The following is a 15258-nucleotide window of genomic DNA, read 5'->3' on the forward strand; positions in this document are numbered from 1 at the left end:
GAGAAAATCTTTCACATAGAACTTTTTTGATTGTATCATATTTATTAAAAAGAGGAGGAGGGTTAATAACATCTAAAATTTTAGATATAGTATCTCGTTGAAGAAAAATTAGAATATTTTGAAATTTTAAATTATCATCATTGATATTTTTAATTTCAAATTGTCCTTCAGCAAGCAAAAACCAGGCATCAGGACAATCTTGCCAAAATTGTGGTAATTTAATAGATTTAGTAGAAGGAAAATTTGTAAAGTTATCTTGTGTTGAAGTATTTTGTGTTGTATTAATGTTAGAATTTTGAGTTGTATTGTGAGTCATGATGTTATTTGTATGGTTGATATTTTGATTTTCTGAATTTGTAAATTTACGAGTTCGTATTGGTGAACGTAGAACCATATGAAAAGAAATTTAAATGAAAAATTTGAAAATAAGAAAATATTTAAGAATTTTTTGGAAAGGGAGTTAACAATTTAAATACAATATTTAATTTTATATAAAAAATAAATAAATTTAAATAACGTATATTAAAATTTTTAAGATATAAAAATCTTAAAATAATTTTGAAAGTTAAAAGGTTTAAAATTTTAATTTAAATTATAATTGAAAAATTTAAATTTAATATTAAAATAAAAATTATACTTACATAAAATTAAATTTAATAAAAAAATATTAAAATTAATAAGTAGTTGATTGATGATTGTTTAAAAATATCTTGAAATTAATATCTGGATTGTTTGATATCGTAATGCTTTTAAAATATGCAATGGCTTTGTTGTTTTCTTTGTAAATCTCTTAATTTTCATCGTGATGTCTTCATTTTAAATCTGTTCTTGTGTGTATTGCGTGCAAAATTGTTGTTGTGGCTTGGATAACTCAATCGTTGCTTTTAAGAGTATTAGGTTGTAAATGTTTTTATTTTGTTTACACACACGTTTTTAGAGTTTTTTATGTTTTTAATTTGATTTTCAACATTTATTCTATGTTTTAATGTTTCGTATATATAATTTACAGCGACTGTTATATGAAATTTGCACAGAATGTTGTTGTATTGCTTCGTTACACTAAGTTTAGTATAGCTTTTGAGAAATTGAAGCGATTCAGGCAATGTTTCGAGAAGATTTTTAGATAAATTAACGTATGTAGCTAATATGCTCTCCTCTGATTTCGTTTGGAATACCTCATCAAGAATTGTTGAAAGATATTGCATTGTCATTACAGTCGTCAGTTGGACGACGTGGGCTATTCAAACTATCTGCACTCATGTTATATGAACTATTTGGTATAAATGAAATTGTCGATGATGTATCACTTTGATAAAGATGTTGTTGTTTTTCGATAGAGGCACACGCACGTTCACGTAATGTTCATAGAATACGCGTAGTATGGATTTAATCGAATTGCCGTCGATTTGTAAGTTAATTAAATGTACCAAGGAGGTCAATGACAATGGTAGATTAGTTGTTGAATTATTTGTAAAATCAAGTTTTATTAGATTTTTTAACAGCGAAATTTCATCCGGAATTTTCGTAATTTTGTTATCGCGTAAATCGAGAGTAGGTCAGAAGGATCGTTGGTAGGATCGCCAATATATCAACATTCAAGTTGATATTTTAAAAAACTTTTATTTTGATTTTAAATATAAAAATCTATTTTTGTTTATTTTTGAGTTTAGATATTTTCCAACTAATTAGAATTTTCTTTTTTTGAAGTTATTCAAAATTTTAAGTTAACACGAAAACTCAATTAAAATTATTTTAAAAATTAAAGTAAAGAGTACAAAGTAGTTAACACTATAGCCACCGCCGAATCCAATTAAATTAAACGACGTTGTAGTTATTGTGGACGAAAACTCGAAACGAAATACGTGGGCTAAAGGAATCGTGATCGACCTCCATTTCGGTAAAGATGGCCAGGCTCGAAGCGCAGTAGTAAAGACTGCTAACGGATTGTGCACGCGACCGATAGTAAAGCTGGCGAAGCTCGACGTAGAGGCTGAGAGGAATGTAGTAAACGTCCTGCATGGAGCTGCATGAGATTTACGGAGGGGGGTGTTGCGAAAAGTCGCGTTGGCAACCCATTTCGCCTTTTACTTTCATCCTCTATCCGTCTTATTCGCCAATTTATACTCGCTAATTTACATCTGTAATATTATACTAAATTTAGTTCTTTTCCATTTTGATTGTTAACGAAAGCGCATGGGCGCAGTAGAAATACAAAGTGTAAGTAAATTTCTTGATGAATCCTAATGAATTGTATATCTGATAGACTTAAATAAAGTTTTCAGCATTTCGTTATCTTGCAAACAAGTTGCGAAGTCTTTTATTTCTGCTGGATTCGAAGCTTAAGAAAACGCTACCGCTGCGCCGCGCTGCCTACGTTAATACAGTTGTTGTTTTTTTTATTTATAGATATAGTAATCCAACCTATTAAACCACCTACCGTAGGTTGAGCTCTAGAGGTCCCTACGGTGCATGCTTCAAGGTTGACTTTATCTTGCGCAAATATGACTATTGCTCTGCTGCAAAGTGCCAAAGAGGACCCGTATGAAGTATTTGGCGCTTTACACTGCCCGCAAATAATTTGCGCCCCCTTGGTCCCTAGTGCACATAACATATCCTCGTTATTGGTATCTTTTATCGATATCTATCGCATATTCTGTGATATCATCCACGAAACACTAAATTTTCACTCCGTTGGGAACTTTAAAGCTCAATACTTTGTCGTACATAATGTTCCAGACCAGAAGACTGAGGTCAGACCTTGGGAAAAGCCACCCGTAACTCGGAGCTCTTTCGTACCACCTGTTCGTACCAGCTTTACCGATCCACAAAGTAGCTGCGTTTTATTTTTCTTAGGTAATAGGATATACCCATATGATACCCAGCCGGAAACTTAAACCACTTGATACCCTATCGATATGTAATTCTTACTGTACCACTTACTTTGAAGCAAACCATTTCAATAAATTATGGTTAGGTTGAACTGACCGGTCTGTCAATAAATTTAGCTATCGCCCCTATTTCCCGATCATTGTCCGAGAGTAACCAACCTTCTTCTAGTTAGTGCCGGACGGTGGCACACCAGATGTTGCACATTTTCTACCACCTCAATAAATCTGTAGCTGGGGCCCTATCCTAATATATAATATCTATTAAACCGTCAGTGACACGTCCGGTTGCCACGTCTTATTGAGTGTCCCAAAGGGTTAGAAATCGCTAACGCATTCACCCTGTGTATAGCGTCCGTACACGCACGGAATTGAAATGACGTCATAGGTATTCGTACCTACTTCAATATGTTTATATATATATATGATCAACATATGTATGAGTGGCATACAGTGATCGACTCTGTGTTTCGACAAAAGCCATTACTGCGGCTAGCTGATTGAGAAAACGAAATACGATTTTCCAAGCTACTATAAGCAAATGTTAGATCGCTTGTGCCATCTAGTGCCACGAATTGTCCCTTGGACCTCACCTTTGGACATGTTTTCTGCATCTTCATTATCTAAGCTCGAACAGACTTTCCGATATACCCCCACGTCTTCGATTTCTTTTTCGATACAATTATAAATGACTTGCTCGATAGCTTTGCCAGCGGAATTAAGCAGGCATATAGGCCCGCAACTGGAAAGCTCCGGATTTTTACAAGACTTTGGTAAGAGCACCACAGTCCGGCAACTCCTGATCCGTCCAGGAGACTTGTTATCCTCAAGTCTATGAGCAGCTTGTACACGGTAAACTTCAAAAATTAATGCAGTGGGATATTGGATTCCCTCAGCTTTAATTAATGTGGGACATACATACAGTATCAAACCGCGTGTAGCTTCACACGTACGAAGCGTTTCCCAATAGGCAGGGTTCTGCTTTCCAAGGCAACGTTACATTCCTGATCATAACATCTCTTTTTTCGGGCTGTGACACAACATAGAGAAATGTGACCCATTTTTCGATTCGCGGCCAAGTCAATCTACCTTGCGAGCAAAGCTGGACTCCAACGCCAATGTTCCAAGGCTTGTCAAGCGATTTTAGCTCATAGTAGAACATAAAAAATTTTTCACGCGAGACAATAGACTAAAAGAACGCTCCCCTTCAGTCACACTGACTGGAAGTGTGCAAAATAATACTTCCATCTTCAAGTCATGAAATTTGTTCAGAAATTGAAATGTGGCAGCGAATCACATCTCAAATTTGCTAAGTGGATGGCTTTGAGATGAATGATTTCATCTATTAGATCCTTTCAATACTGCTTTGCCTTGCCGGGCCTCCAAAAACCTTCCGGGCCCCAGGGCCCCCTGGCTGTCGCCCCCCCCCCCCCTCTCCGCGTCCGAGCGCATCATCTGTTCGTGCGTAGGCGCAAATAAATATTATATTTATAATGTGTATCTTTACTAAGTGCAGATCCCGGCTAGACGCTCATGGACACTGCGGTTGGAATCGCAGTTCTTTGGGAATGGTGGTGAGGTCAGCTTTTGCCTTCACAAGGCCATCAACCAGCAGGTCAACTTGACCTTTGCCTCCAGAAGTGCAGACATTCCAGGTGACTGCCTTCAAAGCATAATCCTTGAAACATTAACCGTGGTAGGCTTCAGAAATAAAAGATCTCAATCGAGGCTAGTTTTTTCGTTGATAGAGAACTTTAGGTACCATACCATGGTTGCCGCAATAAAGTAAGTAAGGGGGTTTTTACGTGGCTATTTTAGTTCCTTTTCATTACGGGCATGCCTTACTACGAGGTTATTCTAAACTACCCTAACCCGCTGAATGTCAGTATATGTACTCAGTTGGCTCAAACTTTGCATGCCTCACAGAAAATGTCAAAAGTTTTTAGTTGCCCCACGCGCTTCGCCCATTTATGTTAGCTGACCATTTCCGAAATATAACGATTTCCCATCAAAAAGGGGTTTAGGTATAAAATTTAATCATACAAATTTCTGGCTAATGCAGTTCATAAACCTTGCGAGCCGATAAGATATCGCCGAAGTAAAGTTGTTTATCAACAAACCATATCATTACCATTCATCCATATGTATGTACATTAAGGTGGGTCGATTTGTATGGACGAAAGTTAACCGATATCGCGCCATCGATTTTTCGATAGGATTTTGGGGTCAGGAAAAAAAGTTCCACTGCGCATACCCAACAAATAATTTTTCAAAAAACTGTTATCGCCAACGTTTTTAGCTGACATTTTTGGGTCGGACAAGGTTTACATACACATGGTTAAATTATATGGTTGGCTCATCTCAGCAGCTGATTTTATTTATTTCATTGCATGGCCGAAGGGATCGTCAAAAGGGGATAGCAAACTCAACACATTGGCAACATTTTTCTTACACATACAAAAACTGCTAAGTTTTATGTTTCCATTCCATACCATTCGCACCAACACCAATACACAGATTTTGACAATTTGAACAGACATATTTTGTTGCTTTACAGATGAGCCAACCATATAATTGAACCATGGTATACATACATATGAAAATTTTTTTAGTACGTCATGAAAAAACTTCAAAGTCGAAAAAAGTCAAAAAAATAAAATTTCGCAGGCTCGAATATTAATTTTTTGGGTATGCGTAGTGGAACTTTATTTTCTTGAGCACAAATCCTATCGAAAAATCGATGGCGCGATATCGGTTAATAAATCGACAGAGTCTAATGTACATACAGATACTTATATTACACGTTTGTTAAGCTTTTTAATTTCAATTTCCTTCGCTTCGCGAGCACATTTTGTTTACATTCCAGCACAATGCCAATACCATTTATTAGTGGCGATTACACGCGTCTGAGTGATATTCGAGAATCTAGATAAACAATAATGTCATACCTTCTTGTTGACTCGCTCCTACCACCTCCACTGTACAGCGGTGTACATTACGCATATGTTGTAGCAACAAAAACTTGAAGTGACCAACAAAATTGCATTGGCGACAGCTGTGTTGCGGCGGGCCTTTTGAATGAAAAAAATTAATAATTTCAATTATCTTTAATTGCCTGACTTCCGAAACAAAAAGGTGTGAGTTTTGTTTGCTTTAACTTACCTAAATGTTTTTGCAAATGTTTATTCAGCTCCTGTCGTACCGTGCACTCATAAATGCAGAAACCACATTTGTATGTAGTCGAAGAGCTTGGAACACTTTTACCACACGTGCCCGCATGTTTACGTTCACTCCTGTGAAATCGTTCGAGATCATGTGAAAGCGTTTCGGCCACCACATAAGTGTAGCCTTCATATTTTTCCAGATGATAGCGAAAGGAATTCTCATTCGCGCTACTTGCATCGCTTGATTTTACCGAACTTAAATCTTCATCAAATTCAATGCCACTGTCAAATGAGCGCACCAACTTATTCTCCACTCCATCCAATGATATGGTAATGTCAAGTAATTGATCTGAAATTGTTAAGCTCATAAGGTTTTTGCATGATAAATACTTCAAACTAAAATTCTAGGATTAAGCTGCTATCTAAAGGGTATCTTTGTCTATACAATTAAATACATTTTTTGGAGAGGTGGCATAAGGTCAACGGCCCTAACGTCAATTGACCTTAAGACCACTTCAAATGGCAACAAAGCCAATTGAAGTTATGATCGTATGAAATGTTCACAAGGTCAACTCTTTTTTTTTTCAAGTAACCACTTACGGTTATGGCCGTCCAACAAGGCGCGCCAGTCGCTCCTTCTCTCTGCCAACCGGCGCCAATTGGTCACACCAAGGGAGTTTAAATCGTTTTCCACCTGGTCCTTCCAACGGAGTGGGCCGCCCTCTGCCTCTGCTTCCATAGGCGGGTTCCGATAGAAACACTTTCTTGGCGGAGCGTCATCTTTTATTCGCATAACATGGTCTAGCCAGCGCAGCCGCTGCGTTTTAATTCGCTGGACTATGTTGATGTCTGCGTATAGCTCGTACAGATCATCGTTAAATCTTCTTCGGTACTCGCCATTGCCAATTATTTTATTTCGACCCTCCAAGCGTTAAAATATTGAAAATTGTTGAATGTAGTTACGTTTACGTTCAGAGGTGCTCAACCCTTAAACACTTACAGCACTTTTGCTTTTTATACAAAGTTGAGCAGAGCTCACAGAGTATATTAAGTTTGATTGGATAACGGTTGGTTGTACAGGTATAAAGGAATCGAGATAGATATAGACTTCCATATATCAAAATCATCAGGATCGAAAAAAAATTTGATTGAGCCATGTCCGTCCGTCCGTTAACACGGTAACTTGAGTAAATTTTGAGGTATCTTCATGAAATTTGGTATGTAGGCTCCTGAGCACTCATCTCAGATCGCTATTTAAAATGAACGATATCGGACTATAACCACGCCCACTTTTTCGATATCGAAAATTTCGAAAAACCGAAAAAGTGCAATAATTCATTACCGAAGACAGATAAAGCGATGAAACTTGGTAGGTGGGTTGAACTCATGACGCGGAATAGAAAATTAGTAAAATTTTGGACAATGGGCGTGGCACCGCCCACTTTTAAATGAAGGTAATTTAAAACTTTGCAAGCTGTAATTTGGCAGTCGTTGAAGATATCATGATGAAATTTGGCAGGAACGTTACTCCTATTACTATATGTACGCTTAATAAATATTAGCAAAATCGGAGACGGACCACGCCCACTTTTAAAAAAAAAAATTTTTAAGTAAAATTTAAAAAAAAATTTTATATATTTACAGTATTTAAGTAAATTATGTCAAAATTCAACTCCAGTAATAATATGGTGCAACAAAATACAAAAATAAAAGAAAATTTCAAAATGGGCGTGGCTGCGCCCTTTTTCATTTAATTTGTCAAGGATACTTTTAATGCCATAAGTCGAACAAAAATTTACCAATCCTTTTGAAATTTGGTAGGGGCATAGATTTTATGACGTTAACTGTTTTCTGTGAAAATGGGCGAAATCGGTTGAAGCCACGCCCAGTTTTTATACACAGTCGTCCGTCTGTCCTTCCGCATGGCCGTTAACAAGATAACTAGAGCAAAAATCGACATATCTTTACTGAACTTAGTTCACGTACTTATCTCAACGCACTTTATCTTGGTGTAAAAAATGAACGAAATCCGACTGTGACCACGGCCACTTTTTCGATATCGAAAATTACGAAAAATGAAAAAATTCCATAATTCTATACCAAATACGAAAAAAAAGATGAAACATGGTAATTGGATTGGTTTATTGACGCGAAATATAACTTTAGAAAAAACTTTGTGAAATGGTTGTGACACCTACCATATTAAGTAGAAGAAAATGAAAAAGTTCTGCAGGGCGGAATAAAAAACCCTTGAAATCTTGGCAGGTATTACATATGTAAATAAATTAGCGGTATCCAACAGATGATGTTCTGGGTCACCCTGGTCCACATTTTGGTCGATATCTGGAAAACGCCTTCACATATGCAACTACCACCACTCCCTTTTAAAACTCTCATTAATACCTTTAATTTGATACCAATATCGTACAAACACATTCTAGAGTCACCCCTGGTCCAACTTTATGGCGATATCTCGAAAAGCCGTCCACCTATAGAACTAAGCCCCACGCCCTTTTAAAATACTCATTAACACCTTTCATTTGATACCCATATCGTACAAACATATTCTAGAGTCACCCCTGGTCCACCTTTATGGCGATATCTCGAAAAGGCGACCACCTATAGAACTAAGGCCCACTCCCTTTTAAAATACTTATTAACACCTTTCGTTTGATACCCATATTGTACAAATGTATTCTAGAGGCACCCCTGGTCCACCTTTATGGCGATATCTCGAAAAGGCGACCACCTATACAACTACCACCACTCCCTTTTAAAACCCTTATTAATACCTTTAATTTGATACCCATATCGTACAAACAAATTATAGGGTCACTCCTGGTCCACCTTTATGGCGATATCTCGAAACGGCGTCCACCTATGGAACTAAGGATTACTCCTTTTTAAAATACTCATTAACACCTTTCATTTGATACCCATATCGTACAAACAAATTCTACAGTCAACCCTGATCCACCTTTGTGGCGATATCCCTAAATGGTGTCCACCTATAGAACTATGGCACACTCCCTCTTAAAATACTCTTTAATACCTTTCATTTGATACACATGTCATACAAACACATTCCAGGGTTTCCCTCGGTTCATTTTCCTACATGGTTATTTTCCCTTATGTTGTCACCATAGCTCTCAACTGAGTATGTAATGTTCGGTTACACCCGAACTTAACCTTCTTTACTTGTTTTTTTTTTTGCCCTGAAGAATAGGCACAGATACAAATTCACACTTTGAACATGAAAAAACAAGCAAGGAAGGCTAAGTTCGGGTGTAACCGAACATTACATACTCAGTTGAGAGCTATGGAGACAAAATAAGGAAAATCACCATGTAGGAAAATGAACCTAGGGTAACCCTGGAATGTGGTTGTATGACATGTGTATCAAATGGAAGGTATTAAAGAGTATTTTAAGAGAGAGTAAGCCATAGTTCTATGGATGGACGCCATTTAGGGATATCGCCATAAAGGTGGACCAGGGCTGACTCTAGAATGTGTTTGTACGATATGGGTATCAAATGAAAGGTGATAATGAGTATTTTAAAAGGGAATGGGCTTTAGTTCTATAGGTGAACGCCTTTTCGAGAAATCCCCATAAAGGTGGACCAGGGGTGACTCTAGAATATGTTTGTACGATATGGGTATCAAGTGAAAGCTGTTAATGAGTATTTTGAAAAGGAGTGATCCTTAGTTCCCTAGGTGGACGCCGTTTCGAGATATCGCCATAAAGGTGGACCAGGGGTGTCTCTAGTTGTACGATATGGGAATCAAATGAAAGGTGTTACTGAGCATTTTAGGAGGGAGTGGGCATTAGGTCTATAGGTGGACGCCTTTTCGAAATGTCGCCATTAGGGTGGGCCAGGGGTGACTCTAGAATGTGTTTGTACGATATGGGTATCAAACGAAAGGTGTTACTGAGCATTTTAAGAGGGAGTGGGCATTAGGTCTATAGGTGGACGCCTTTTCGAGATATCGCCATTAGGGTGAGCCAGGGGTGACTCTAGAATGTTTTTACGATATGGGTGTCAAACGAAAGGTGTTACTGAGCATTTTAAGAGGGAGTGGGCATTAGGTCTATAGGTGGACGCCTTTTCGAGATATCGCCATTAGGGTGGGCCAGGGGTTACTCTAGAATGTTTGTACGATATGGGTATCAAACGAAAGGTGTTACTGAGCATTTTAAGAGGGAGTGGGCATTAGGTCTATAGGTGGACGCCTTTTCGAGATGTCGCCATTAGGGTGGGCCAGGGGTGACTCTAGAATGTTTGTACGATATGGGTAGCAAACGAAAGGTGTTACTGAGCATTTTAAAAGGGAGTGGGCATTAGGTCTATAGGTGGACGCCTTTTCGAGATATTGCCATTAGGGTGGGCCAGGGGTGACTCTAGAATGTTTGTACGATATGGGTATCAAACGAAAGGTGTTACTGAGCATTTTAAGAGGGAGTGGACATTAGGTCTATAGGTGGACGCCTTTTCGAGATATCGCCATTAGGGTGAGCCAGGGGTGACTCTAGAATGTTTTTACGATATGGGTATCAAACGAAAGGTGTTACTGAGCATTTTAAGAGGGAGTAGGCATTATGTCTATAGGTGCACGCCTTTTCGAGATATCGCCATTAGGGTGGGCCAGGGGTGACTCTAGAATGTGTTTGTACGATATGGATATCAAATTAAAGGCATTAATGAGGGTTTTAAAAGCGAGTGGCCCTTAGATGTATATGTGAAGGCGTTCTCGCGATATCGACCAAATGTGGACCAGGTGATCCAGATAATCATCTGTCGGGTACTGCTAATTTATTTATATATTCAATACCACTAACAGTATTCCTGCCAAGATTCCAAGGGCTGTTGATTACGCCTTGTAGAACTTTTTCATTTTCTTCTACTTAATATGGTAGGTGTCACACCCATTTTACAAAGTTTTTTCCAAAGTTATATTTTGCGTCAATAAACCAATCCAGTTACCATGTTTCATCCCTTTTTTCGTATTTGGTATAGAATTATGGCATTTTTTCATTTTTCGTAATTTTCGATATCGATAAAGTGGGCGTGGTTATGGTCGGATTTCGGCCATTTTTTATACCAAGATAAAGTGAGTTCAGATAAGTACGTGGGCTAAGTTTAGTAAAGATATATCGGTTTTTGCTCAAGTTATTGTGTTAACGGCCGAGCGGAAGGACAAACGGTGGACTGTGTATAAAAACTGGGCGTGGCTTCCACCGATTTTGCCCATTTTCACAGAGAACAGTTACCGTCATAGAGTCTATGCTTCTACCAAATTTCAAAAGGATTGGTAAATTTTTGTTCGACTTATGGCATTAAAAGTATTCTAGACAAACTAAATGAAAATGGGCGGAGCCACGCCCATTTTGAAATTTTCTTTTATTTTTGTATTTTGTTGCATCATATCATTACTGGAGTTGAATTTTGACTTAATTTACTTATATACAGTAAAGATATTAAATTTTTTGTTAAAATTTGAATTTAAAAAAATTTTTTTTTAAAAAGTGGGCGTGTTCTTCATCCAATTTTGCTAATTTTTATTTAGCACATATATAGTAATAGTAGTAACGTTCCTGCCAAATTTCATCATGATATCTTCAACGACTGCCAAATTACAGCTTGCAAAACTTTTAAATTACCTTCTTGTAAAAGTGGGCGCTGCCACGCCCATTGTCCAAAATCTTACTAATTTTCTATTCTGCGTCATAACGTCAACCCATCTACCAAGTTTCATCGCTTTAACCGCCTTTGGCAATGAATTATCGCATTTTTTCGGTTTTTCGAAATTTTCGATATCGAAAAAGTGGGCGTGGTTATAGTCCGATATCGTTCATTTTAAATAGCGATCTGAGATGAGTGCTTAGGAACCTACATACCAATTTTCATCAAGATACCTCAAAATTTACTCAAGTTATCGTGTTAACGGACGGACGGACGGACGGACGGACATGGCTCAATCAAATTTTTTTTGGATCCTGATTATTTTGATATATGGAAGTCTATATCTATCTCGATTCCTTTATATATGTACAACCAACCGTTATCCAATCAAACTTAATATACTCTGTGAGCTCTGCTCAACTGAGTATAAAAATTCATAGCACTCCCATATGTCCTTAGATATAAATTCGAATGCTTGAATTTCATATGAAAGTGCCTGAATTTCATATGAAAGTACAAGGATAAAGCAGTTCCATATGAAGCCAAGGCACTTCGGTATGATATTATAATTTACATTATAGCACTGAGAAAAATTTTAATTCAAAATTTATTCATTAAAGGGGCCATCAAAATTCTTTAAACATTTAAAATACATTTCCTTTTTTTGTAATTTAATAAAGTTTAAGTGTACATATAATTTTGTATAAGTATTGTAATTTACACTTCAATATAAAAATTTTTGAACAGCTCCGTTTATATTGTTTTCGCAATATTTTTATTCGTTTAATGAGAGGAGACATTTTGTTATTTAAAATTTTCGGATGTGGCACTCTTTTTTTCTATATTTGAGCTCCATTCTAGTGAAAAGCAGATAAAAACTGGCCCAATGAGGTTCTCTCTGAGATAAGAAGAACTTACTCAACTAAAAGTTTAGAAAAAATTAAGAATAAAAATGATCCGAAATGGTCATAAGAAAAAACGTGTAAATTCACTAAATGGCGTTAAAAGTCAAATTAAGAATGGTCATAAGCGTCATGGCCATTTCAAGTGGGCAAAGGGCCAATTGATCTTATGACATTGTCTGCTTAGATATTAACAAAATGCGTGGGGTGACCCGAGTTCAACGGCCGAAAGGTCAATTGACGTTATGACCAAAAGTCATAACATTTTAATAGCGCGGGGATGTAAATAGAGATCTGTTGAGGATTTACCAACGTGAAATCAGGAGAGCAAAGATAATATCATGGAAAACCTTCCATGGTTCACAAAGTGCTCTAACGCAACGATAAGGTTCATTCAGAGGCTTATCCAGAAAAGAAGTAGTCCAGGGACTTATAAAGCCGGAGAACGAATAACGGTAATGTACTAACAAAAGTCCCTGAAGGCACTCCTTAACAAACATTTTCCGGCGGGAAATGGTGCGGAGGAGCCGGTAGACAGCTATTTTACTCAGATCAAGTAGCGTGAGGTACAACGCTTGGTGACTGATATCAAGATCGGCGGTACAAACTTTCTCTGAGTTCAAATTGCCGGGCAAAGTTGCTATATTCCCTGTAATCCCTTCAAATTACAGGTATAAGACTAAATTGTTGGCGGAACCATTGTAGAAATGCGCCGTGTTTTACCAAAGGCGGGAAAACTCAGCCATTTGAAAGGCTAGGATATATGTACATATATAAAAGTGAGCATGTACGAAAAATACAGAAGTGCGCATTAGGAGTCTTCCTAGACATTGCCGGATCTCTGGACAATGTCTCGGAACATGCTAAGTAGTTGGCAAAAGACCCGGAAATGGCGGTTGACACGATACGCCTTTACCGAAGGTTCCAAACTAATTAAAGGTGTAAGGTCAGCGGTAAAATGTGCTGACCCAGAGCAGGTTGTATAAGCTGCCAGATTACTGTAACGTCTTTCGTGCGTAAGTGGTAGCCGTGAATAAGGTAGCAGAGATGAAGGAAAGCTGCGGACGCTATACGCCCAACAACTTTTACTTTGGTATCCAAGCGGCCCTTAAGGCGATAATATCGTAAAGCACAGCTTATAAAAGTAAAGAAGAAACTAATATCTATACTGGTTTCCCGGTAATATGAGCACCGGTGCTGGTGCGATGGCAGACCTACCAGATCCCGCTATTATATAATGCAGGTTTTGGTTCATGATATGGTTTAGAAGTTTCATCGAAGAGGCGTCTTTTAACACTATGGACGTATTCAGTCTATGTGAGGTGTTTTCAGCCTAACCTATTGTGCATTACTGATATCTTGGAGACACCTGAAATTTAAAAGCCTAAATTCCTTCTCAACGTCTTCCTATCATTTTTTACATCCTTCCTGTATTCAACTCAGATAGGGGAACATCAAACCTGCGCTGCTTCAGATATCCAACCTCTTGTTAGTTATTTTCTTAACCAAGAATCTGATCTAAATTTTAATAAATCAACCAAACACTCCATACTCCACTTTACTGAACTCGAAACGAACTCGTCGATCATTGACAACGATTAAATAATTTAAGTGACTAATTTATTGACATCTAATGATAGATGGGTAAACATATTGTGGCGAATTTTCACATTTCTAAATAAATGCACAACAACAAAAACATTAAAGCAAGCTACATAAACACATTAATCATCATTTACCCACATACATACAAGGCAACGAAGAGATACTCATAAATACATGTAATCATTAGCCGAAGTAGTACTCACATATACACCCGCATATGGCTATGCGAGAGGCTATAAACTACAAATCCACACTCATATAGCTGGTAACCAAGTAGAAGACTCTAGAAGGAGAAACGTCTAGACATTTGGAGAAATATGCGGACAAGGCAACAGAGAGTATAAAAGCAGAGCAACCTGAGTAGTTACTAATCAGTTTTGATTTAAGCACGCTATTGGTTGTGGAGTATAATTGTGAAGTACTACTCTTGAAGTAATCTAAATAAAGACCAGTTTGCAATACTGAATATTGGAGCGATTTATTCAACAGTTTAGCGATGATGAAAAGATGAATTAATTAATTAATTTGAATGAAGTTTCGTGTTTTTTGTGTAAATCAAAATTTATTCGCACTTAGGATATTTGTATTGTTTTAATTATTATTGTTATTGTTACGAATATTAGCAAAATTAAGGAGTGCTGCCATCTCTAAGCCGATGCTAAGCAGCGACGTGAATTCACATCCATAGATCAATCATTATGTATCTACATAAACGAAACAATAATTGCGTCTACACATATGTACCATGTACGTATACGAGCAGCGGAGAGTCAATGCACAAACACATGCATATATCTGAGATACTCCTATAAGTATGCAATGAGAAAAACTATAAAATTGTGCAATTGTAGTTACAGCTGAGAAGTTTGAGAGCTGCTGGACTAGTAGATTCTGGAAGCGCCTAGAAGATGCGAAGGTTGAAATCAAAGAGTATAAAAGGCGGCAATTTAGAGGCGCTGGAATTCAGTTTGATTTGAGATTTCGATTAAGACGCTATCTAGCGAGCAAGAGCAGTATTATT

At 37.4% G+C, this 15258-nt stretch overlaps 1 protein-coding gene across 2 annotated transcripts in view; it reads right to left on the minus strand.

Moving 5' to 3' along the window:
• LOC137244704 (uncharacterized) overlaps window positions 1-15258 on the minus strand; it is a 65163-nt gene that overhangs the window by 21088 nt on the left and 28817 nt on the right. For both annotated transcript variants that reach the window (XR_010951166.1, XM_067774113.1), the window contains exons 3-4: window positions 6048-6398; window positions 5834-5956 (exon numbers count right to left, since the gene is read on the minus strand). Coding sequence is in view for 1 of the 2 variants with exons in the window: in XM_067774113.1 (XP_067630214.1) it covers window positions 5834-5956; window positions 6048-6398 (474 nt within the window). In the remaining variant the exon portion in view is untranslated. The remainder of the gene's footprint in view (window positions 1-5833; window positions 5957-6047; window positions 6399-15258) is intronic.

Source organism: Eurosta solidaginis, chromosome 3 (assembly GCF_040869045.1).
Source record: "Eurosta solidaginis isolate ZX-2024a chromosome 3, ASM4086904v1, whole genome shotgun sequence".
NCBI classification, from domain to species: domain Eukaryota; kingdom Metazoa; phylum Arthropoda; class Insecta; order Diptera; family Tephritidae; genus Eurosta; species Eurosta solidaginis.